Source organism: Nanorana parkeri, unplaced genomic scaffold (assembly GCF_000935625.1).
Source record: "Nanorana parkeri isolate BGI_ZX_2015 unplaced genomic scaffold, ASM93562v1 scaffold36, whole genome shotgun sequence".
Taxonomy (NCBI): domain Eukaryota; kingdom Metazoa; phylum Chordata; class Amphibia; order Anura; family Dicroglossidae; genus Nanorana; species Nanorana parkeri.
The window spans coordinates 954432-980483 of record NW_017306304.1 but is presented as its reverse complement, the minus strand read 5'-3'; the positions used below and the strand labels follow the sequence as shown (position 1 = coordinate 980483).

Genomic DNA, 26052 nt, shown 5'->3' with positions numbered 1-26052 from the left:
GGATCCAAGAAGAGTGGTCGGGTAACAAGCCGGGTCGGTGACAGGTCTGCAGCTAGGAAGCAGGGTTCAGGTAGCTGGGTTCAGGTAGCTGGGTTCAGGTAGCAGGGTTCAGGTAGCTGGGTTCAGGTAGCTGGGTTCAGGTAGCTGGGTTCAGGTAGCTGGGTTCAGGTATCAGTCAAGTGCAGGCGACGCAATACTGAGCCAGCTTCCTGACTGCAGGGAGGGCCTAAATACCCTCCCAGGAAGCACCAGGTGATGGGATGATCAGTCACAGCTGGTGCACACCCACAGGTGAGTACTGGAGCTGCAGGTTCCTTACAGTTCCTGGCTGCTGGAGACACCCGCAGGCGAGCACAGGAACTGCAGGACCTGGCTCCGGCGCCACCTGGGGGTGCTCTGGATCCTGACAACCACGTCCGTGAATACATAAACAATTAGCGAATAAGTGCTCTCCAGTCTCGACCGTGATCAAAGAGAGGATCTGGCCGCACTCACCGGTGGGCGGATCTATGCGAACATTACAATCATTGAGACAGGAGCTCCAGTGGACACAATCCATGATTATAAAAGTTGGAAGATATATCCTCACATATTTCAAGGACTTTATTGTATCAATAAGTAATGGACTGTCTAGACCATTAACCAAGAGTTTTTTTCTTGAACTATTATTAGCACAGGTGTTGTGTATAACCCAAAATTGTTTATCACTTTGTGACAATTTCACAATTTATATTATTTGTTTCACATTTTAGGAATATTTTTTGAGTTTGAAGCGCAGTGCCATTTTCTTTTTTCCTATTTTGGGTGTACTCACATATTTAAGCACAGCTGCTTTTAGAGTGCTAATTGATTCCTAGCGCATTTTTTTATATCTAACAGTCCTCCAAAGACCCTGCACAGCCACCTGAGACCCCGTACAACCTCCTAAGACCACACTCTAGCTGATTGTTTTATTCTACATTGCTGTATAATGTATCATTGGAATTTGTAGTCCTCTATAGCTGATGGTATTATTCTGCATTGCTGTATATTGTATCACTGGGATTTGTAGTGCTCTATAGCTGATGGTATTATTCTGTATTGCTGTATAATGTATCACTGGGATTTGTAGTCCTCTATAGCTGATGGTATTATTCTGCATTGCTGAATAATGTATCATTGGGATTTGTAGTCCTCTATAGCTGATGGTATTATTCTGCATTGCTTAATAATGTATCACTGGGATTTGTAGTCCTCTATAGCTGATGGTATTATTCTGCATTTCTGTGCAATGTATTGCTGGGAATTGTAGTCCTCTATAGCTGTTGGTATTCTGCATTGCTATATAATGTATTGCTGAGATTTGTAGTCCCTCTACAGCCTGGAGTCAGTAGCAGAACTACCAGGTTTGCAGCTTTTGCAGCCGGGACTGGGCCCTGGCACTTTACTACTGTCCTAAAATGATTTGTCTGTATTGTTTTTTTAAAAACTGTCACATGACAAAGATATTGGTAATTGGTATCAGTCAGTACTTGAGGAAAAGTATCAGTACTCATACTAGGTAATGAAAAAAGGGTATCGGTGCATCCATACTAGATACAAATGTTACCCTTAAAATTATCGTTTTATGTACAATATTATTTTCTAAAATTTTGTTTATTTACTTCAGAGGCAGTAGTGGAAAATGCTGGCAATAATGACAAGAACGATGATGATGGTAATTATACTTTTTATTTAAATAATTTATGTACTTGTGGCATGTATCAAGATATCAATGTATTATTTTCACAAATTGAAATATGAACAACATACCTGATTGTTTGGTGTAATTTTATTGTAATAATAAAACAGATGCAATAATTGTGCGGGGATTTTGTGATAACACCTGGAGAGTCAAAATAACAAAAAACATTGGAACTAACATTTTGAGCTTAAAATAAGTTTTTTACTATGTTCCTATCAAAACAGTTTTCAGAAGCAACTTAATTATCACTAGTTATGAATCTAATGAAAGCTGCAGATTTAGAAATATTGAAAATTACTTTTGAATTTACCATAACACGTTAAGCATTTATGAGATTTTAGTTATTTGGTTTACATATACTTTAGGGATTAGAAACAGGTTACATGTCAGAATGACTTTATTGTGGTCACACATTATATTTTTACTGGTTTGTTAGCACCACAAGCCTTACAGCAATTCAAAATTGTTGAGACAAAATGGAAGTAGGTGAAAAGCAGCCTTGGCAACCCAAATCATGATCATGAGCATGCTTTGCTTAACAAAACTACAGTTAAAGAAGCAAGAAACTTAGAGCAACAGGACATATGTGAATAGACTGCAGCACACACATTGGTTCATATGGGCCCAGGAATATTATATTCTTGTATCTTCTTCTGATACACTCGCCTTGTGCTAACTTACTTTTTTTTCTGTGCAGAGCTGGTTAACGCAGTAAATTTTGACATTGAAGCAGGTAAGTGAATTGTATGCAATTTGTTTTCATTATTCATCTGCAGACAATAAAGCAAATCTGTCTGTTTTAAAGATGGATGGATAGATGGATAGATAGATATTAAAAGGTGCCTGATACATACTGTCTTATTTTCGGGGGATGTCTTACTTTCGGGGAAACACGGTATCATATTACAAATCTTAAGAAAATAAGAAGGAACAAAGCTACTAGTCACCTACTATATTTGTATTAGAAGTTCTCCGATATGATTTACTGCAATCAATAATTCAAGCTTTACTTTTTTTATTTGTCTTCAAACATGCTTTGTTAATGTTTGTCTTTTCATCCATAAAGAGAGAAAGCTTATAAAAGAAAGTATTAAGGGCCTGTCTTGTGGGGTGTCTATAAAACAATCTGAAAACAGGAGAACCAAAAGAATCATTGGAGGGCAAAAAGCAAGTCAGGTAACGAACGAACATTTTGATGATCCGCTTACATGCACACAATGCAAACCGAATACTTGTTTGCAAGTAAAATGTCAGATATGTCTGCAAATACCTGTGGATCGACCTGGGGGTAGCCAGCAGCTAAGTCCAAACTAGGGACTAGGGACCACATGAGGGGGTCCCTGGTAAACTACCCCTTAGACTTCACTCACAGGGAAAGTAGCACAAAAGAGTGGGCTCACACCTCCAGATGTGGTAGAGACCACTCTCATTGGAACATTTATTAAAAGAAAACTATGGCCAAACCTTTTTTGGTCGTATTTCTCTTTAGGTCACAGGAGGACATTTACTAATATCCTCCTGTGACCCAAAACTCAGCATATAGCAGCCTATTGCCCACTATATGCTGACAGCACAGAGCCGCACTGCAGCCAGGATGGATCTTAACATTATTGTTGTGATCCACCATGCTGCTTGATTCACAGTTGACTCGGTCTCTCTAGAGGCAGAGCCAGTTGTGTCCGCCCCCTCCCCGTCTGTCCCTCCAGTCAGCGCTAGAGGAACAGAGAGTGGATCCCTTCGGGGAGCAGTGACTAACAATCTGCGTTTTCTGCAGGGAGAAGATCGGTGGTTTGTGATCGCTCAGTTCTCGATCAATAGAGCCGATGTGTGACAGTTTCAGTGTCACACTTCGGCTTTAACTATTGGGATGAGTGTCTTTCACTTATCCCATAATTCTCCTTTAACCACAAGGCAAATACAGCTTAAATTCTGCATTTTTTTTTGATGAGGTTGCTGCACTAGTTTTATTTTTTTCTGGCATTTTTTTACCCTTTATTATGGTAGAGCTGTATACTGGCTTTCCACTCCCTGCCTTAAAACCTTCTTACATAGTAATGCTTGCTCTACTGACCTTTAAAAAAAAGTGTAGTGATTTTGTCTTACTGGTTCTGCATTACCAATAAAAAAAAATTGTATTATTTAGAATAGTTATTCCATGCTTCATTTTTTTTTATTTTTAGAATCAGTTTCCCTGGCAAGTGGCAATTAAAGATGGAGCCAAAGTTAACTGTGGTGGAATTTACATTGGGGGCTGCTGGGTGTTGACAGCTGCCCACTGTGTCAGGTATAAGCATTGTCTCCAAATGATTGCCTCTTATTTGATATATTCTTCTTAAGATAAATGAGTATTATCTATTACATGTATGTAGCGGTCAAGACCTTTTGATAAAAATGATACAGTACATCAGTCTCCTGATTTTATGTTTCAGACATTATCCTAAATTAAAAATAAACACAAAAAACAATAAAATATTATTATGTTATTCTGGGCCAGACTTGCTCATTTTTCCCAACGTGGCTGAGCAATTAGATAATTGCTGTTCAAATGTAACATTAAATATTATGTGTTTTTTTCCCATAATTGTAATACTAATACTATGTTGTCAACTACAGAGGTATATAACAAGCATTTTGTTAAAAATGCTTATTTTTGGTCACAAAGATTTTGCAGCTTGTCAGATCCACAATGTTTCAAAGTTTCAATTATATGCAGTCAAGTAGAACCTTACCTTATACAATTGTGGGTTATTTTTCTTAAAGCCCAATTCCAGCTTATTTTAACCCTCCTACCCCTTCCCATATACCCCACCACCACCACCCCTTAGTCTGGCCTGCCACCAGCAGTAGGATCTCCCAGCTATAATTCCAAACATTTAATTTCAGTTCACTGATTAGAGATGTCCAAAATACATATTCTGATGGGTTGACATAAGCTTCTGTACTGTACTTTACACATTGATGTTTGCCTTACTGATTGGTCCTAATTATATTTAAATAATGTGTAGGGCAGACCAGCCACAGAAGTATCGCGTAATCATTGAGCTCCTGGATCGTCTGTCTGTGTCTCAGAATGTTGATTCATTCCCTGTGAAAGCTGTGAAAGTACATGAGAAATACAACTCTGCCACCTATGAAAATGATATTGCTTTGCTGGAAGTTGTGAACATATACAATGAGCCAGCTTGTATGCAAGTGGACAACAATCTAGTGCCTGCATGTGTTCCTTGGTCCACTCATCTGTTCAAGGCCGGAGAAACGTGTGTGGTTTCAGGATGGGGCAGAGAAGAAGGTATAAACTGACTGTAATATATGTTATGTAATCATACTTACTTTTTATGGGGAAAACTAAGCACAGAGTAATATAAATATAAGAATTGTACCAATGTCAGATACTTTGTGACTATATAAGGTCGCAGAACTCCTTAGGTTGTTTTTTTATAATTATACAGGTAGATCAATTTTAAAGCAAACCTGTCATCTAAATAACCGAAAACTTCTGCAGCTATATAGTGCAGGCACCTAGAGCTGCCTCTACATAACTGCGGATATTTGGAGGTGGAAACAAAGCGCTGGACCTGTGTGGTTATTCTCCTGGTGTTTCTCCTCCAATAGTGGGAAAGTGATGTTAATGTGTGTGATCTGGCTAACGGGTAGGCAGTTTCCACAAGCCAAAGGATCTCCACAGTATTCTTGGCTCGACAGTGAACACAGCAGATGCAGGAATTAAAGTGCCACACCAATTACAATAGTCCAGATACAGCCTTATTCCATTAAGTTTCATTCAAATAGAGTGAAAGTCCCCTGACTCTAATAGAATAAAGTTATATCTGGACTATTTTAATTGGTGTGATGCTTCAATTTCTACATCTACTGTGTCAGCAGAACTGCAGCAGCTTCCCAGGCTAGCCTTTTCTGCCCTTTGCACATTTAAATTGGCCAGTGAGCATGCCCATCATGATAATGGCCCTATAGGAATGTGTGGGGTCAGAGCTTACTAGCAAGCTTTAGGCTACCTGGTAGTAATTCATTATTTGCCTACCAAAATAAAATGTATATTCTTTTTTTCAAGGACATTTAAGGATGTTATTTGATACACTGTTTCAAATAATAAATTATCATAACATATATTTTCAACATTTCGGAATTGTAAAAAATGTACTTGAAGAAAATTGTATTTGTTATCTAATGGTTAACTAGATAAGATATAGCTGCAAAAAAATGCCAGGACTGTAGAAGAGAGTCTAAAAGAGACAGTCTGCCCGCTCTAGGTTGGTATACCTAAAACTGACCTCTAGAATAGTAAGGCAATTGTTGCCCTGCGCTGCTGGCAGTTTGTTTCTAGATCTATGGACACACAGTAGGCAAACTACAAAACTACACCGTAGGCAAAGTACAAAATGCCTGTGAAGGTTCTCATTCATCCAGGTCATGGTATATCTGTAAAAATAATTCAAGTCAAGTGGACTTGCTGTATTTTTCTTGAAGACGTTTCACTGGCTATCCAACCAGCTTTCTCAATTCAGAATGACTTGTGCAAGTCATTCTGAATTGAGAAAGCTGGTCGGATGACCAGTGAAAACGTCTTCAAGAAAAATACAGCAAGTCCACTTGCCTTGACTTATTTTTTACAGATATACAAGTACAAAGTACACAATGCCACTAATTAAAAAAAGCAAAACATTCAGGGGCAGGGCAATGAGAACCTGATTGAACAGCACTAGCAGGCAGTGTGACAGAACTGTTTATTGTACATAGAGATGTATTACTGATTATCAGTATGACAATGTTTGGCCAGCTAACTGCTGTTCCTGGTGGCCGTGCCAGCATTGGACACAGCTTATGTGTCCTATGAAAAAATCTTGCCCTGTTGATAACAAATGTATTTTTCTCTATAGGTTTTACTAAGGTATTTCATCTAAAGTGGGGACATATTAGGCTGATGAATAACTGTACTACAGTCTACCAAGGTCGATTTCTTGATGGAATGGAGTGTGCAGGTAAGATTTCTCTAAATTTCTATTAAACAGTAACTCTATGAAACAGAACTCATATCTTTGGATATGTGGCTGACGATCAGTGTCAGCCTACGCTAATACAAAATATTTATTGCTGAGCATTTGACTCTTACTTTTTAGTGTTGATAGCAGACATGAGATAGCATCAGGAGAACATTTTACGTCTATAACAACAGCAGACTTTGCCAGTCAACAGTTCTCAGAGGAATAGGTAGTCTGGTTGGACAGGTGTGAGACCTTGATTGATCCATATAGTTCTATAGGCAGGCTGCACGGTTCCCAGGAGGATAGGTAGTTTGATTGGACAAGTGTCAGAACCTATTTGATTAATAACGTTCTTTGGGTAGTCTACACGTTGCCCAGGTGGATAGATAGTTTGATTGGACAGGTGTGGGAATCTGTTTGATCACTATTGTTTTACCGGCACTCTGCAGCTGTAACATGCTTACCTGGTCTGTGCAGGCTGATAAGATCTCCACTACAAAGTCTCTGCCTGCACTTGTCTCCAGTGCTGTGCAGCCAGCTCTACTCCTACACACTGCCAATGATTGCCCTGCTGACTTCTCACCTCAGTCACCTGTACCTGTTTCCAGCATTCAGCAATCTGCTCTCCATCTGCAGCCTCCCACTGATAGCTTGCTCTTCACCAGCTCAGGCTGCTGTATACTGACACCCTCTAGTGTTGGCTGCACAGTATCAGCACCTAATTTAAAATGGCAAACAGTTACAGAGCAAGTTTGCATTTTTAAACCCAACACTACACCTCCTCTGGGAGGTGCTAATTACCTGAGGCACTGCTGCTCAGAGAGCTCATTTGTTGTAGAGCTACTGTGTGAATACTGTGTTATTGTCCTTGCCCTGACTTTAGCCTGTTAACCGTTTATGAACCTAAGCTGCCAGCCCTGACTTTTGGAACTGTCTGACCACGCTTCTGTATTTCCCTTTTGGACTGCGCATCCAGTATTCCCTTAGCAGGAGTCCTGTCTGTTTATACTTATCAGTCCTGACTAGTGGCCGTATGAATATCCCCGTTATTGGGCTTCATCCTAACTACATCCCTGATAGCAACCATGATCAGTCATGGCCATGGGGAAGAAATCAGTCACCATTGTTGGATTGTGACTGGTGGTGGGCATTTATAAAGGCTGAAGTGGAGCAAACTACCCCATCTTTTTTGCCATGAATAATTCCATCATGTCTCAGAGATCTATGGAAACGGTGTCCTATGAACCACAAGCTCGGCAACTTTAGATGCATCTCCTGACATTCACACAAAGCCATTTAATTCCCCCCAATTAGCAAATGCATGCTGTTTTTAACTTTTTTCTTTTAATCAATGCTTATCTCGCTCCTGACTCTTTAGACACATTGGGAGTAACCAATAAATAAATTCATATGGCTATTTAAATGTGTTCTCATATATACGTATTTTGCAAGTTTTGTATTTAAAATAGAATAGACTGTACATATTTGTTTAACAGGCAGTCCTTCGGTATTCCTATGCCCTATTATGTCCAGGCCGGTAGTTCTTTGTTTTTTTATTGTCCTCCATGGTCATTCTTCCTTTTTGTTTCAGGGACATATGATGGATCCATAGATGCCTGCAAAGGTGACTCAGGAGGGCCCCTAGTTTGCTTTGATGCTCATAATGCGGCCTACGTTTGGGGAGTTGTGAGCTGGGGTGAGAACTGTGGAGTGGCTGGTTTCCCTGGAGTGTACACAAAAGTTGCAAGCTATTTCGAATGGATATCCCGACATGTTGGAAGAGCTCTCATATCTAAATATAATGTTTGAAATGTCCAAACTTTACAATGTGGAGATTGCTTATTCACAGAATATCAACATTTGGAAAATATATTATGCCTTTTTAACGATTACTTCATGATTTGTAACTTTTCCTGTTGCACAATAAATCTGTCCTATTTCCTCAGTATTTTTGAATGTTTGTCTAACAGTATAAAAAAGGTGCTATGGTTACAAGGCAGCCATTTTGCTAGTTTCTTGTACTGTGTACATATTGGTTGTCCTCACAGTGTATGGAGGTATGCATAAGAGTTTCAGCCCTGATTTCTGCATTGGAACAATAGTACAATCCTTTGTAATTCATTACACTTCATCACTGAGCTGCATTTGAAAGAAACATAAATGAATGACTACAGGAGGTACACAATGAAATGCCTCAAAGTAGCCTAGATATCTAATACAGAGCAACACAAGCTAGGATAGTGACAGAATAGGCTTTTAGTCCACGTTCACACCTTGGCGTTTTGTAGCTCAAACCCCAGAGCTACAAAACTCTCAACACATGCAATCCCATTGTTTTCTATGATCCCTGTTCACAGCTGAGCGTTCTGTCGCCTGTAGCAAATTGCCGGTCCCTGGAAAAAGTACATGAGCTACTTTTCTGCATATTTCTGCTCTTTGGGCCCCATAGACTTCAATGGAAACACCTGTAAACATGCGGCACAAGTGTTTTCAACCCTTATCCTCTGTACAAGGTAAAAATGCTTTTGAAAACATCTCAAATTGTGCAACAAATGTGCGTTGACGCATTTAAAACCATGCAACGAACACGCTATTGCTTATGTGTGAACGGAGGCTTACCGATCAACTGGACTGAAGATTACAACATTTACTGTAACCTTGCTGCAAAGAAACATTATTAGTCCAACTCCTTAAAGCTTTGTGACATCACATACAATTCATAATATCAGACTATATGCCATTATTTTACACACTGTTCTAAGAAGCCAACCCCTTCCAAGTAGCCCAAATACTATAAAACTTCTCATATTTATCTTTACAAGTTGCTATCCAATGCTCAGAATCCATGATATCATTAACCTGTCGGATCCACTCTGACCTGGAAGGGACCGTGGAGCTTCTGCATTATCCAGAGTGGTGAGGGAGACAACGGACACCAGAGAATTTTGCAGAGCGTTTGAAGACCACTGGGTGGTCAGAATTATCTGGTGAGTGTGCTAGTGTTTGTGCACTTGGAGGTGGATCACTGGTGATTAATTGACGAGGAATTGAAGCACAGAAGTCACAAGTGATTGTGGAACTTTATATACAATGATTATTTGACTCACTGATGTAAAGAAAGTGAACACAAGGATTTCATCACATTTATTTTTAATCACATCAACTTTGGGAATATTTTGATATGGACTATATATAAGTTGGAGTGAACATGTTGTATAATTGTCACTAAGTATATGCACTTAGAGTTTTATAATATTAAAGATAGCGCAGTGTCTTTTGTTTAATATATTGTGGGAGAAGTTTATATAGCTTCTCTCTATCTCTGCAGCTGTCAATAGGGTGTTTGAGGAGATTGGGGCAGAGCACAATAGCGCGGATAATCATTTGTTTTGCTATTATCCAGAGATCAACCGTTTTGCTGCATTAAGGAGAGGAGGTAGAGATGTGGCTTTATATTTAGCTGTGGAAAAAAGGCACAGAGTGGAGCAAAAGGGCAGAGGGAGTAAACGATAGATTCATGTCAAGGATAAGCTGAATTTGCCCTCGTATGTCTTGCCAAAATGGCTTAAGCTTTGGACAGCCCCACCAGACATGCAAGTCCGTGCCAGGTAGCCCACAGTTTCTCCAAACGAGAGATGAAGCATTTTGGCAAGTTTTACTTATGAGTGTGGTACACGGTACCACTGAGTGAGCACCTTGTAGTTGGTTTCCTGGGATCTGGAATCAACGGAGGAGGTATGGGCAAGCTATATGATTTGATCTTTTTGGACATCAGTAAGAGTCATTCCCATATCACGTTCCCATTCCCTAAGAAAATATTAAGAGCCCTTTGAGCCGATCTGGAGTAGTAAATTGTACATGAGGGAGAGACTCAGAAATCGCACAAATGTTCATAAGGAGTCAATGGTTTGGAGGGCTTAATTAAGGAAGCATGTTGTCGAAACAAATGGCTAAATTGCAAATATCGCCAGAAATCAAATGGGAAGGTACCCCATTTTTCCCTCAGAAGGTCGAGCAGGGATAGGGAATTCCCAGACATAAATTTAAATAGATGGACATCGCCATCCCAAGTCCAAGAACAAAAATATGATAGGTGCTCACCCAGCAGGAACCAAAAGGTATCCACCAATTGGTGTCAGGGGGGATAAGTTCATATAATATTGATGGCCAAGTGTCCACAAACATTTGGGCAAATAGTATGTTGTATATGCTTTTGGGTGTCCTTTGGGTGACATCGCTTTCTGGCTTGAGACCATTATCATGAAAGGGCCAGAGTGCAATGATTCGTGCAAGCACAGCGAGATATATAGGATCGCAGCTGCGGAGGTAAGTGGCAATGGTTCAGGTGAAGGGTTCACAGTTACACTTTAGTGCAGTGAGTGAAGTCGGAACCCTTTACACATCATACACCATTTGTTTTTAATAGTATTTTAGTAGTGGCAGCTAATTCTCACAGAACCACAATTAAACAGCATTGGGGCCTGTTAGGATTTGTAGTTCACTTGCCCTAGTTAACTTCACTAGGGATGATGTGCGTAGGTAGCTCCAAGTAATATAATGGCTATAACAGTCCCAGCTAGGTATCAGCCTTCCACACTCCAATTGATTGTAACATGTGTTAATGGCTACTTCCTGTTTGGTGGGGGATGCAGTCCCAGGATATGATGCTGAATCCACGCTGCCAGGAGTCCAAGGATGATAGAGCCAGGGATTTAAAGAGGCTGTAGCAGGCTCTCCTGTCCCAATGCTTCTGTGCAGTTCCTAAGTAGCTTGCTCGACGTACTACTTTGCTAGAACGCCGAGCAAGTGGTCAGCCTACGTTTTTGTAGGCAGAGAGCGGTGGTTGGGGGCGGAGCCGGAGACGAGACCCGAGCGTCTCCTAGCAACGGGACGCCGCTGGGCCGAGCTCGCCGCGTCATCATGCTGGCTCAGCTGATGAGCGAGGGGAGGAGTGGAGCGCTGAGGAACGCCTGCCCGTCGCCCGGCAACGAGAGCGGTGTTCGTTCCTGACACAGAGCACTAGCTAGTTGGACTATAGTCTGCTATACTCACTTCCCCACCAGGAATGTGACATTCACAAGCTCCCTCATTGATGCCAATATCTTCACCCAGTGTTCCAGGTTTGGCATTTATGTTGGCTGGGATTACGTAACTCTAACATATACGCATGGGAGATCGCAAAGTGGTAGTAGTTTTGCCAAATGTTCCTGTCTTGATGAACTTGGTCAACTGGGCCCACAAGCAATAGGGACATGTGAGGCAGAAAGTATCATATGAATGGTCGCAGCAGAGAGGCCATAACCGTGGACATGATAAAGACTGTAAAAGGAAAGTATGCAGTGTTTGTAGAAGTGTGACAATGGTTATAGCAAAAGTACTCCACCAGGACAATAAAGACGACGAGAGGCCTGCAGAGATTTGGCAGATTGACTTAATCATTCCCTCTGTACCAAAAAGACAATGGACTGAGTTATGGTTGCACTGCAAAAGATAGCTATTTAGGATGTTTGCTTGTTCAGCATAACAAACGTGCAGATTGCTCCAGAAGCTCATCATTGATTATGGTGGTCCCACACAACTCCAAATTGATAACAGCTTGCACTTCACTGTATCAATAGTACAATGGGCTAAACATTTAGGAGTGTACTGGGTGCGCTACATCCCATATCATTCACAGCTGATGGCCTGACTGAAAGACACATCAGGCTATTGAGGGATTAGATGTGTAGGCTTAAACCCACACATACTAAACTTTGACATTGTTCCTCCTCTATTATTCCCCAATGCCGACATTCCATTTGTCCAGATCTGAGCCTGAGCTGGCCATCCTCAAACAATATAGTGAAGAGAACCTGAACATATGATTTACCCATCCCTCTACCTCTCCTGCTGGTGCAGGCATATTCTTCATAGAAAAGCATGATTTCTCACTTCTGCCCTGCATCTACTACCGGGTGCTTAAAAAGGTAACTATTAAAAGTCGCTATCCGCTCCGCTATTTTCCAAGCTTTTCCAGAGTTGCTAGGGCGGCAAAGGACCAAAAACTCTGCATTGTACCGACGTGTGGACTTCAAGAACCTGCCCACAATGCTAAGCATTGGAGAGAAAAGGTGAGTGTCCAAAGCTTGCTGAGGCAAGGAGTAAAGGTAATATAACAGCGTATCCCTCTACACCTTCACTTATAGAGCATTTAATACTTGATTTGTTTATATTTTGTAATTCTTGGACCTTCACACAAAAAAAATCATCATTCCAATTCTCCCCCCTCACTGTAACTCTTTTTTTTTGGGGGGGCACAAGTACGTTGACCGGATGGTGCTCACTCCCACTTCCTTATCCCTTACCTAGGCAAGTGCTTACGTTCTCGCAGCCTTCTGGGATACATGCAACAGTCACCATGCTGTCCAACTAACAGCACTTTTAGCTGCTGATTTTTTTTAGCTAGCCAGGTGAAGTTCCTTTCATTTTAGCTAGCCAGGTGAAGTTCCTTTTATTATAAGGTTGCCAAGTAAAGTTACTTTTATTTTTAGCCAGCCAGGTGAAATTCATTTTTAGCTAGCCAGGTGACGCTCCTTTCATTTTAGCTAGCCAGGTAAAGTTCCTGTTATAATTAGATATCCAAGTTCCTTTAATTTTAAGCTACCAGGTGAAGTTCCTTTCACTTTTAGATAACATGTGAAGTTCCTTTTGTTTTAAGCTAGCCAGGTTAAATTCATTTTATTGTTAGCTAGCCAGGTGAAGTTCCTTTTATTTGTAGCTAGCCACAAATATCTGACTGATCTTAGACAGTAAGGGAGCAAAATTCTCTGCATACAGCTGCGACAGATCCACGGTAATATGCATGCCCAAATACTTAATGTAACGAGACGCCAATCTAAAGTGGTAAGATTCCTGAAGCTGAACTAGCACCGAAGAGGGCAAATAAATATTAAGTGCCTCTGACTTGGAAGGGTTCATCAAAAAGTTAGATAGACTACCATAAACTGCAAAATCACGTAGCAACGCCGGAATAGAGGAGTGGGGGCAGAAGAGATAGAAGAGCAAGTTATTTGCATACGCCGCCAACTTGTGTGGATCCGAGGGTAGAGACACTCCAACTATGGAGTCATCCATTCTAATGATGCACAAAAAAGCTCCAACAACAAAACAAAAATAAGTGGCGACAAGGGGCATCCTTGCCAGGTTTCATTTGAAATGTCAGAGTAATCCGAAAATGTTTCATTAATATTAACCGCAGCAGTGGGGAAAGAATATCAAGATGAAATCCAGGTGCACATATTAGCCCCAGTCCAACAATATGAAGGGTGGACTGGATTAACTTCTAGTCCACCCTGTCGAAAGCTTTTTCCACATTGACAGATAAAAGGATCGATGGGCAAGCATATTTACTAATGAAATGAATCACATTCAGAACCCAGATGCTATGGTTGTGGGCTTTGCGGAACGGAACAAATCCAACCTGATAAAAATGGACAAGAATACCAATATAAGGCAAGGTGCGGTTGGCAAATATTTTAGAGAACAACTTAAGGTTCACATTATGAAGGGCAATCGGACGGTAGCTGCCCCACTGAGAGGGATCCTTATCAGCTTTGGGGAGCACAGTAATATTTGCCCTCAAAGAGTCAAGAGGCAGAGGGACCCCAGCAACAATGGCATTGTAAGCCTCTAGGAAATGCGGAGAAAGAAGGGATTCAAATTGGCGATAGTATAACAGGGTGAACCCATCTGGGCCAGGCGCCTTCCCAGTCTTTATTTGTTTTGATTGCCAGGGCCAATTCTTCGGAAGTAAGGGGTGATTTCAGAAGCTCTTCAACAACTGGCTCAAGAGAAGGCATCCCCGAACGTTTACGATAATCCTCAATGCAGTGTGTCTGATCCGCCTCCACAGATTCAGGGTGGTTAGAATGTAAATTGTACAGGCGACTATAAAAGTGTGTGAACTCTGCTGCAATGTCCCTCGGTCCCTGGACAAAGATAATTTCACCCCAGATGAGAAATAATGTGGGAGATAAAAGACTTTGATTGCGCGCTCCGAAGCGCCCTGGCCAGCATCCACCCTGGCTTGTTCGAAAATTCATAGAACGTACACCTACAGGTGTCCAGGCGTTGTTTCGAGTGCTGGTACAACAAGGAATTTAAAGCCTCACGGGCCTGTCGCAGGGCAATCTGTGAATCCATGTCCTTTTATGCTTGGTCTCCAGTTGGTGAATATGCTCTAACAAATAAGCAATCCGATCTGACCTCTACCTTTTGTGATACACGCCATGTCTAATAAGGATTCCTCGAAGCACACATTTGTGAGCCTCCCAGACCGAAAGGGGACTAGTGACTGAAGAGTCATTAGTGGTAAAATAAGACTGGATCGCCCTTTCTCTCAACGTCCGCCCAAATCGCCTGGAGGTGGGATTCATTAAGCCTCCACCAAGGCTTGGCAAAGTGAGGTGGAAGTAGGTCTAGCATTAAATCAATAGGGGCATGATCAGACAGGAGGATATTATCAATCGAGGCCATCCGCACTAGAGGTAAGTCTTTAAGTTGGACGAAAAAGAGGTCCAGATGGGAATAGGTCTGATGGATCTGGGAAAAGTAAGTGTAATCCCTGTCCCCAAGATGTAAGAACCGTCAAGCATCTACAAGGCGAAGAACATTCAAATCCAGCTTAAGAGTTTTTAGATATGAGTAAGACAGGTGAGATGCCCCCCTGGTAAACATCCAGCAAAGGGTCCATTGCAAAATAGAAATCCCCACTCAGGATTAAAGACCCGTCTGTGAAGTAAAAACATTAGGAAACAACCGAGCAAAGAAGGAGTACCAGGAGGGAAGGATTTCCGTTGGTTCTTGGGTCCACGAGCAGTCTTAGGCAAAAAGCATCCAGTCTGTAATATGTTTACCTACAAATTCAGCTTGTGTTTCAATACGTATAAAATGGAGAGTACTTCGCTTTCACTTTCCACCCTACAGAGCACAAACAAATGCCCCACAATGCTGGCACCTAGAGTGCCCTCAGTCCTGGTTGTTCTTCCCTCATTCCTGGGTGTATCCTACCCTCTGTTCTCGTTTATTTCCCCTCATTTCTGGGCGTATCCTACTCTCTGTCCTGGGTGCCCTTCCTTTTATCCCTGGGCGGGTCCTACCCTCGATCCTGGGTGGGTCCTACCCTCGATCCTGGGTGCTCTTCAGTCATCTCCGGGCAGGTCCTACCCTCGATCCTGGGTGCTCTTCCCTCATCCCTGGGTGTGTCCTCCCCTTGGTCCTGGGTGTTCTTTCCTCCTCCCCGGGCATGTCCTACCCTCGATCCTGGGTGTTCTTCCCTCATTCCTGGGCATGTTCTACCCTCGATCCTGGGTGTTCTTCCCTCATCCCTGGGCGTGTCCTCCCTTTGGTCCTGGGTGTTTTCCCCTCATCCTTGGGCCGGTCCTATGCTCGATCCTGGGTGTTCTTCGCTCATCCCTGGGTGTGCCGTTCCGTCGGTCCTAGGTATTCTTCCTTTATTCCTGGGCATATCATCCCCTCAGTCCTTGGGTGTTCTTTCCTCATCCCTGCGTGTGTCCTCCCATTGGCTCTAGACTTGTACTCCCCCCGGTGCTGGACATGTCCTCCCCTTAGGACGCTCTATCTCTACTGTACAGGAGAAGGGTAACACCCCAGCCAGGGCTCTCAGGTATTGTTCGGGCTGTGCTTCCATGCCCACATAAAATATCAGAAAGCCCATTGGGCAGTGATGATGGGAAACGATGCTGGTCTTTGTCTGGAAGGGTGCTAGGTATGTGGGCATGGCTAAAGCATGGCTGTGTTACAGAGGGAATCATTACTGCTTAGTATTGCAAACAAAAAACTTTAATTGCCGGATAGGCATTTACAGGCTTACAGGCATAAAAGGCACAACTTAACTGTACATCCATAAAAAAGTTACAAATTGCAGTATAATTGACTGGCACTTAAGGTAATACCCTCTCCATGCACAGATACATTGTCCTAGGCACACAAGGAGTACTTGCCAGGGGCTGGTAATATTTAGCAGTTTACACAAATGCAGTAGCAATGATACACTGACATTGATGGTCTTCTCTCACAGACATAAGAAGGTGCTGGTTCTGTCCCCATCGAAGAGGAGAATCTTAAAATGGCGATACACCTATAGATTATATGCAGATTTTCTATGGAAAAAGCGCAACAGATTCCTCCATCTACACTAAACTGTGTGGATGGAGGAATCCCTCACTGGGCCAAGCTTCAGTACCTTGCTATTCGGCCCAGCTGCCTCTCACAATACCTAAACAATCTGATTGGATGCAGGCATTGTTCAGGTATTTGAAGTCAGTGGGGCCGAATAGCAAGATACTGAAGCTTGGCCCAGTGGGAGATTTCTCCATCCACACAGTTTAGCGTAGATGGAGAAATCTGTTGCACTTTTTCCATCTGACCATAGAAAATCTGCAGATAATCTTTAGGTTTACACATGATTTGGACCTCTTAGGTAGGACTCCTGTTCTGACCCAGCATACTGGAACACGCTCCCTGTGTAAAACCTAACTTCCCTTAACAGGCTAGGCATCTGTGCCCCTCTGGTTCTCACACATACACCACTAAAATGTAGCTTTATATATAGGAACCAGCAGAAAATTATTGAAAAATTCCCGAGAGAAATTGTGCCATATCAGGGAACAAGGCTTCACGAAGATGGCTGCCAGAGACAAGTATTTAGAGCAACTTGTCCTCTAGAGGTTTTCAGGGAGCACTTTCCCTGTGTAAAGCCTAACATCTCCTCACAAGCTAGGGATTGTTCCTCTCTGGTTCTCATACATATACAACCAAAATGTAGACTGAACTCTGTTTATATATAGCAGCCGACAGAAAATGATTGATCAAATCTCAATAGTACTTCTGCCCTATAAGGACACGAGGCTTCCCCGAGATGGCTGCTGGAGACAAGTACAGAGGACAACTTGTCCTCTACAAGTTTTCACAGAACAGAAGGGAACACAAACAGTAATCTGGCTATGATACCTCTGAATGAGAAAGTGAGTAATCTACAGTTACTGTCCTACTCCTCCTCACAGCCAGCTTGGCCGTCTTGTTACCGATAGCTATATTTGAGTAAGAACTACCTACAGGTAATCACCTGGTTTCTAGCCAGGCTGACAGCCGGATCTGGGAGCTGAGTACGCAGTGTCATCGCTGGTCACCTCACATGCTTTCTGCCTGGACTGCTCCTGTGATGATTCGCCTTCCGCTGCTTGTCCTGCTCATCTTTAACTCGTTAGCTGCCGGCAATCAACAACCGGAGACTCCTGACTGGAGGATGACCCTGAAGAGAATCAGGAACGGGGTGCATAAGATTGACATGTACCTGAACGCAGCTCTGGACCTGCTAGGGGGCGAGGACGGACTGTGCCGCTTTAAATGCAGAGATGGTAATGACATCTGTTCACAGCTACCAATGATTCCTTTCCCATATGGCTGGATATCTCTGTTATTGTCTGGTGATAAATTCTACTCTGTACCAGTGCTGGACTCTAGAGATCTGCCAATGTCATTTGGGGAACATTTATCAAGCACATTAGCACCACTATCAGGGCTAGTGTGCACAACTGTATGAAAATAGGCAACTAGCAGACATGTGCACAAGCAAAACATTTGTTTCGTTTTGATTCAGATTTTGCTTTATTTCGTTTTTTGGAATTCGGGTCTGAAAGTCAAATTGTTTCGGAATTCGGATTCGGACTAAATTAGTTAGCGGTAATCCGTACGAAGTTTCGTTCGTTCGTTGCAGCAAAGTGACATTTAAGAGGAAAAAAAAGTTTTTTGTTCTCAAATGTCACTGTTGCTGCAACGAAAGTTCGTCCAAAAAAAAAAAACGAATCGGAAATTCGGATTCGTTTGCATTCGTTATATCTGTAATTGGGAATTCGGATACATACGAATCTCCGAATTTCCGGAATTTCGATTCTGAACAAAACGAATCGCACATGTCTAGCAACTAGTATGCAGGATATTGCTGGAATCAAGATCCTGTGTAAAAAGAGCACTGTACACATGTAACATTTGTGCAACATTTACACGTGTATAGCGCAAAGGTGCTCCATTGGTTGCTAGGCTACTCTTGCTGCCTGGATCCTAGCAACGAAGGATGGTGCCAACTGTGTACTAGCAACAAAGGATGCTAGGCAGCAAGGGGCAACACAAATCCTTACAATGAAGGACGCTAGGAGCCGGCTTCCTGGCCAATCAGGAAGCCGGGCCGTGGGTTATGACGGTCAGCAAGCCAGGCTGCCTAACAATCAGTAAAGCCGGCTTTCTAGACAATTAGGAAGCCCAGGTGGCACGTCATGACCTGCCTCCTGGCTTCCTGATTGGCTACAAAGCTGGCTTCACTGGTTGCTAAGCAGTTTGGCTTCCTGGCCAATCAGGAAGCCAGGCGGCACGTCATGACCCGCCGCCCCGGCTCCCTTATTGGTCAGGAAGCCAGGCTGCCTCACAGTGTTGCGAGGGAAGTAAAGCCGGCGTTCTTTCGATAGAACACCGGCTTCCCAGGCAATCAAGAAGCCAGGTGGCGTTGTGCTACACTACTTTTTTCCAGCGCATTGTAATGCAGCAGAAAGGAGTGGTGTGAACTGGTCTTATTCACACCCCTTCATTTTATGTGTTACCATCCGTTGGCATTCGTTGACACCAGTTGAAAAATGGATCTCAGCGGATCTAGTGTAAATGGGGAAAGGGTATGTAAACTCTAAGGGTGCATTCACACCAAAATCACATGTCAATGGAGGGTCTGTTGACTTGCAATTGAACCTTCCAATTTACTTTCGATCCGTTGCGTTGTGATCCCTTTTTCAATGGATGCTAACGGAAGGCAATAAAAAATGAATGGCTATGAATGGGGCTAGTTCACCAGATCCGTTGCATGACATTACGCTGAAAAAAAAAGTAGTGCATGTTCTCCTTTTTTTTTAGCACAGCGTAATGCAATGCAAGGGAGCGGTGTGAACTAGCCCCATTCACACCTATTCATTTTTCAGTGCCCTTCCGTTAGCATCTGTTGAAAAACGTATCGCAACACAATGGATCCGGTGTAAATTTGCCCCTAGTGAAGTTTATATTCTTATGTTTGGTTTGTTAAATACAATCGAATGGTTTTGTGATATCGTAAAAAAATAATCATCCTCCACATCTAAGAACTGGTGTGTGTATGTATGTATATATATATATATTACAGTTTTGTTTTCAGGCAACTACCCATAGTGGTCGGTCGGTTGGCTGTGTGTGTGGGTGGTGGAAGACCTCCTTGACTAATAAAGGTCAGGGAGATAGTAGTTCTATGTGTTTCTTCCAAGATAAGCTGACGCCAGAGGTGTCTGGCAGTGACTCCACTTCTTGGGAGGAGAGCAGAAATATGTACTCTGAGCCTATCTGATTATGCAGTTTGCTGTACATTGATGTGCATGGGTCCTACCTGTATACCTGACTTCTGTTTTTTGATTATACCTAGATTTGGAATTTGTGCGGTGGTAGTAGTATAGTCTATTTTATACAACATTTTCTATTTCCCCTTTGGGGGAAAAAAGCAGTAAGCTGATTGCTCTAAACCTAGACAACAAACAGAGGATTTGCTGATGTTTGTCATCGACAAAGTGAAATATTTCTCAATAGGACATACGTAGTGTTTTAGATAAAGAAAAAGTGTTATACTGCAGATAAGCAGTAAAGAACGCCATGTGTCTGTTTACATTCAGGTTGGAGTAACAATATTCTTATGCGACGTGTAACAGATTTGATACCATTGTACAGGTTATTACTCCACCACCACTTCATTTAGTTGCTGGGAGCAGGAGAAGCCTCCAGGAGAGGCGTGATAACAGGGGATAGCCCTGTGTATGCTATGACTGAAAGGGATCTATTTATATATGTGCTGCCCATCCATTCGCTAGTCGAATTCTGTTCACATGACATTACTGTCAGTAGGTGGAGCCAAGGAGAACTTCCAAGGAATTTCCAATGCTCCTTGACTCCATCTAGTGGTGGGAATGCCGTTTGAAAGGCATTTGCCCATTTTATGGCTGGGCAGAAGTGTATTTGCACTTTTGAGAAAACCGCCACTTACACCGCTGACAGGTGAAGTGAATACCATTGATTATCTTGTTACAATGGTAACTGGAAGTGGGTGGGATATATTAGGCAGCAAGTGAACATTGGGTAGACAACTGGGTCAGAGCAACTCCAAAACTGCAACTCTTGTGGGTTGTTCCTGGTCTGCAGTGGTTAGGACCTATCAAAAGTGGTCTAAGGAAGGAAAATCGGTGAACCAGCAACAGGGTCATGGGCGGCCAAGGCTCATTGATGTACGTGGAGAGCGAAGACTGGCCCGAGTAGTCCGATCCAATAGAAGAGCTACTGTAGCTCAAATGGCTTGGTGCCACAGAATACCTTCAGAGGTCTAGTGGAGTCCATTCTTCGACAAGTCAGGGCTGTTTTGGTGGCAAAAGGAGGACCTACTCAATATTCGCCAGGTGGTCATAATTTTATGGCTGATCATTGTATATGTTTGTGTTCCCATTCACACAGCATACTTAAAATAATTGAATGTTCATACCCTTTTAGCTTTTTGCTTGGAGTAGGACTCTATATAGATCACTATAAGCAGCTTCTAGAAGATAGAATAGATGGCAGTGTGCAGACTGAGGGACATTTTTTTTTAAAGTGCAGTAACATACAATGTCTTGAAATCTTTAACCCTTTGTTAGGACAGACATTCCCGCTCATCTAGTTTACATGTGACAATGAAAGTGAAGTAATGAAATCTGCCAGCATAGTACTTACAGGGTTATTTATGGCAAATAAGATTCCTCCATCCCCCTCAAACAGAGGGAATTAGGCAAGATTTTTCAGTCCAAAAATGTAAGCTGTAATTCTTTCATTACTATGCTACGTGAATAGGAACATGTAGCCAATATAAAGTGGGTGTTATGCCAATTTGGCTGCAAAAGTGAAAATACACTTTAGGCTACTCACAGCTTTCTCAGGTAAGATTTACAAAGCTTACACAGGGCTATGGACTCTCCCTGTATGACAGCAATGGTGCTGTGCTTGGTAACTGCCAATTATCACTATTCTCTGCCGTACCAATACCAAATCTTTTCTTTGGTCGATGAATACATGGATGAAATAAATGAAGCTCTGTAAAAGCCAGAAGAAAGCACAAGATTCTGTTTTCTCTTAGTTTCACTTTAAATGGAAACCTATTGTAGTAATAAAGTGATTGTACGTTGGACTTTGAGGTTTTGTTTTTATTGCTCCTAATATGCAATCTGTTTACAATAATCTCCTATTCTGCTTTGTGTATAACAAAAACGAATGTTGGCATTGTAGTGCAGACAACATAACATGAAGCTATGCTGGGAAAACTTACAGGTTCATCTTATTAATGTCCCCAACAAAGTTGTCAGCAGTTCTCCCCTGCTTGAGTACATAAGCAGTGCACACCACCCTCTTCTCATCACCATCATTTTTCCTTGTGTACATTCCTAGCACTCACTCCCTTCCCACACAAGCTGTCTGCAATCTTTCTCCTTCTCTCTCTGCTTATTTACACGAGCAGCTAATTTCATTAATTCTATCCGGTGAAGATATTGTCCACAAGATAGTTTTGTCATTCTAATTCCACACCTCCTCATTGCATATTGTGTAACTTGTTTTTGAAATGGTTACACGTTATCCTATGTCTTTAGAAATGAGATTTGGCTTTCTAATATGTAAAATGCTAAATTGTGCAATTCTATACATCTTTATTGCACTGTAATGACATTCTCATTGTTGAGGGGGTTGAGGTCATATGAGCAGCTCTTTTCAGTATAGTTGCAGTTTATTTGAGTTCAGAGCGCTAGCTTCAACCCAGTAGATCCAGAGTTTAGTGACTTATGCAGGGTAGTTCTAAAGATAATGCCATGGCCCCATATTGCATCTCCGTGATGCTATGTGTGTTTTTATCTGTACAGTCTGCACATCATCTGTAAGTTCTGCTGACTAATGCAGGCTTTGTCTTGTTGGAAAAGTCTTGTTTGCTGTAGTATGCAGAACAAATTTAAAAGAGGTCTCACAAGAATAAATAATTTTATTTCATCTGCCAGGTGACCAAGTGCATATAGCTCTTAGTCCCGTTTTGGTCAGTGATCTAATTGTGAAATAAAAGCACTTCTTTATTTTAACGCTGGCTGTTGTTCTGCCCCAGTCTGGCAAGGCAGACTTACCTGCTGCAGGGAACACTGTTGATATGCTTCCCTCTGGGTATGGTGGTTGTGGATGGCACTGGTTTACATTTAAATGTTGATGCTACTGTGCATGCGTAGTGGTGACACTGTCTTATTACCTGCCTGGTTCTATTGCGCATGTGCCAAATATTGGCATCCTTTTGGCTTATCTCAACAACTCTATACTACCTCCAGAATAGACCCATCAATTAGTGACAGTGCTGCTGATTTCCTCTAACCTGCAGCAGTCATAGCAGATGCTGACAATCAACTTTCAGCCGGCCGCTGTCAGAATACCCCAACAGAGCTGGCATCTGAGAGATTTTCCAACCAGCTCTTTGGATCAGCTGATCAAGGGATGCCAGCACAGATCGCCTCCTGATCGGAACGGATGTTAGTGTATGGGCAGCCAGATCTAAACGGATGGGTGTCCGGTTACATGCGGTTACTCCCGAATCGGCACAATCACGTTTGGCGAAACAGATCTCTGATCTGTTTGTTTTTCCGGACCTGGCCAGAGTCAGGGGTTACCGGATATAAATGGACGTCCATCCACTAACACCAGACTTCCAATCAGGTATACCTGAAAAACTGACAGACGGACTTGACTGGAAAGCACGTTTAAAAGAGGCCTTAATGTTCTTTATGTTCTGTCATACTGACAGAGAAATAAAGGGAATGAGCTTTAGATTTTTTTTTCTTTGAAATGCACAATGATTATTAGGGCATAATAAGATTAGTGTGCTTTTATGTTGGTAGAAGATGCACAGAAAATATGGAGGTATTAAGGTGCATTCTATGCATATGTACCACTAACATAGATTTCTTTTCATTCATAGGTTCCAAGCCAACTCCACGCTACGGCTATAAACCTTCACCGCCTAATGGGTGTGGATCGCCTGTGTTTGGATTTCATGTAAATAAAACTCTTTTTTTTTTAATTATTATTATTATTATTTCATCATTTACTAAGAGGGTTTGCAGCCATTTTATGTCTCCCAATGCTCTTATGTGGAGCAGATTGAAGAATAATTTCCCTAAAGAAAACCTGTCATAAGAGAATTATGGAGGTAGTCATCCTTGACAGCTCCTTATGAAAAAGCTAGTTACTTGGTTGTCATCCTGAGGCTTTTCTTTCGGAGCTTTTAGTCTCTCACCTTTTTAACAAGAGTATCTATCCCTCATTTGCTGCATGCTTGGTTGAGGTTAGTGACTTAGTAGGAATTAAGTCAGACATAGCCAGACAAATGGCATTTTCAAAAGAAGGTCAGCAATGGCAGCCCCTCATTACAAGTGTACTTTATATCTAAATAGGCCCCCTCCAGCCTTCTATAAAGGAGATACATATGCTGCTGGAAAACAAATTGGGGAAATGCTCACCTTTTGGATGATTTTTTAAGGGACCGTAATATACAGGGGTACAGGTACTCCTAGAACGAGATCCCAATAGGTTGGACTTGATGGACTAATGTCTTTATTCAACCTCAAATACTATGTAACCATACAGTTGTTGTATCGCATTGTTTCTTTGGTGCTTTGGATGCAGCAGGTGATTTTGTTCATGCTGAAAACCTATTTTTGGATGGTGATAAAAGATAAGTCACCAACACTCAAGTACTCAAGATGCAAACGTAGTCTAATTTATAGTAAATGTGTTACTAGGTCATAGCCAACGTTTTGGGCCACACAGGGTCCCGTCCTCAAGGAGACACACTGACAAAGTTAACAGGTAGTGAGCAGATATAAATCCAGTGGTAGCACCTAGCGCAGAACACCCCCTCTGACCTCCCAATGACATCTTAATCCCACCAAAAACACCATAAAAATGTAACCTAAATAACATACAGTGCCCCACAGAAGTGAGTACACCCCTCACATGTTTGTAAATATTTTATTATATAATTTCATGTGACGACACAGAAGAAATGACACTTTGCTACAATGTAGAGTAGTGAGGGTACAGCTTGTATATCAGTGTACATTTGCTGTAGAGCTGCAGCTAACGATTATTTTCAAAATCGATTAGTTAGCCGATTATTAAGTTCGATTAATCGGTTAATCGGATAAAACATTAAAAAATAAAATGCAATACATTAAAATAAATAAAATACATTTTAAAAAATGGCTTCAGTGATGGGACTACTAGTTTATATTGAGATTGCAGTCCATCACAGGAGCAAGCTTGGAGCGGTGGAAGTAAAAAAAGGAAAAAAAAAGTGTGGTGTGCAATATAGTGAAATGAAAACTGTAAAATCTATACAGCAATGAATGCAGAATGGCACCGGCTATAGAGGAATACAACAAATCCCAGCAATAGTACATTATAGCTGGCGGTATTCTACATTGCGCAGTATAATGTAGTATTGCTAGGTGTTGTAGTCCTCTATAGCGAGGGGTATTCTGCATTGCACCACTGTATAATGTATTATTGCTGGGATTTGTTGTACTCTATAGCTGGGGGTATTCCGCATTGCGCTGTACAATGTATTATTCCTTGATTTGTAGTCCTCTATACAGCGCAATGCAGAATACCACCAGCTATATAGGAGTACAACAAATCCCAGCAATACATTATACATACAGCAAGGGTGTGGAATTCGTATCGCCCGACGCCCGGGACATGTAGTTCCGGGCGCCGGGCAAGCGGGGACGGAGCGGGGACTAAGCGTTGAATGAGATGGGGACAGAGCAGAGGGCGTGACGGAGCGAGGGGCGTGGTGCCGTGACGGAGCGGGGACGAAGCTTTGAATGAGATGGGGACGGAGCAGAGGGCGTGACGGGGGGTGGAGCAGTGACTGAGCCGGACGGTGGAGCTGTGACAGGCTCTGTCACCTCCCCCAGCCTCTGTCCCCGGCGGGCCGCTGCTCGTTCCTGTCACAGGAGTTCTAGCAACAGTGCTGTGCTAGAACTCCTGTGTTGGAGGTGACAGGGTCAATTAAGAGTACCTGTCACCTCCAAATGCTATCACACAGGGGATTATTATTCCCTGTGTGATAGCAATACAATAAAAAGTTTTTTTTTTTAAATAGTTAAAAAGAAAAAGTAAAAAATATTAATTAAAAATGCAACTAAATAAAAATGT

General features: G+C 42.2%; 2 protein-coding genes across 2 annotated transcripts in view; both read left to right on the top strand.

The window, feature by feature from the left end:
* Positions 1 to 8666, top strand: part of CFI (complement factor I) — a 34808-nt gene extending 26142 nt beyond the window's left edge. Inside the window, exons 12-18 of the mRNA XM_018569819.1 lie at positions 1649 to 1696; positions 2421 to 2456; positions 2790 to 2899; positions 3904 to 4007; positions 4729 to 5012; positions 6619 to 6720; positions 8315 to 8666. Coding sequence (XP_018425321.1) covers positions 1649 to 1696; positions 2421 to 2456; positions 2790 to 2899; positions 3904 to 4007; positions 4729 to 5012; positions 6619 to 6720; positions 8315 to 8532 — 902 coding nt within the window. The 3' untranslated portion in view covers positions 8533 to 8666. The remainder of the gene's footprint in view (positions 1 to 1648; positions 1697 to 2420; positions 2457 to 2789; positions 2900 to 3903; positions 4008 to 4728; positions 5013 to 6618; positions 6721 to 8314) is intronic.
* A 9008-nt stretch (positions 8667 to 17674) lies between these two features.
* Positions 17675 to 26052, top strand: part of PLA2G12A (phospholipase A2 group XIIA) — a 15884-nt gene continuing 7506 nt past the window's right edge. The window contains exons 1-2 of the mRNA XM_018569936.1: positions 17675 to 18140; positions 23810 to 23886. Coding sequence (XP_018425438.1) covers positions 17918 to 18140; positions 23810 to 23886 — 300 coding nt within the window. The 5' untranslated portion in view covers positions 17675 to 17917. The remainder of the gene's footprint in view (positions 18141 to 23809; positions 23887 to 26052) is intronic.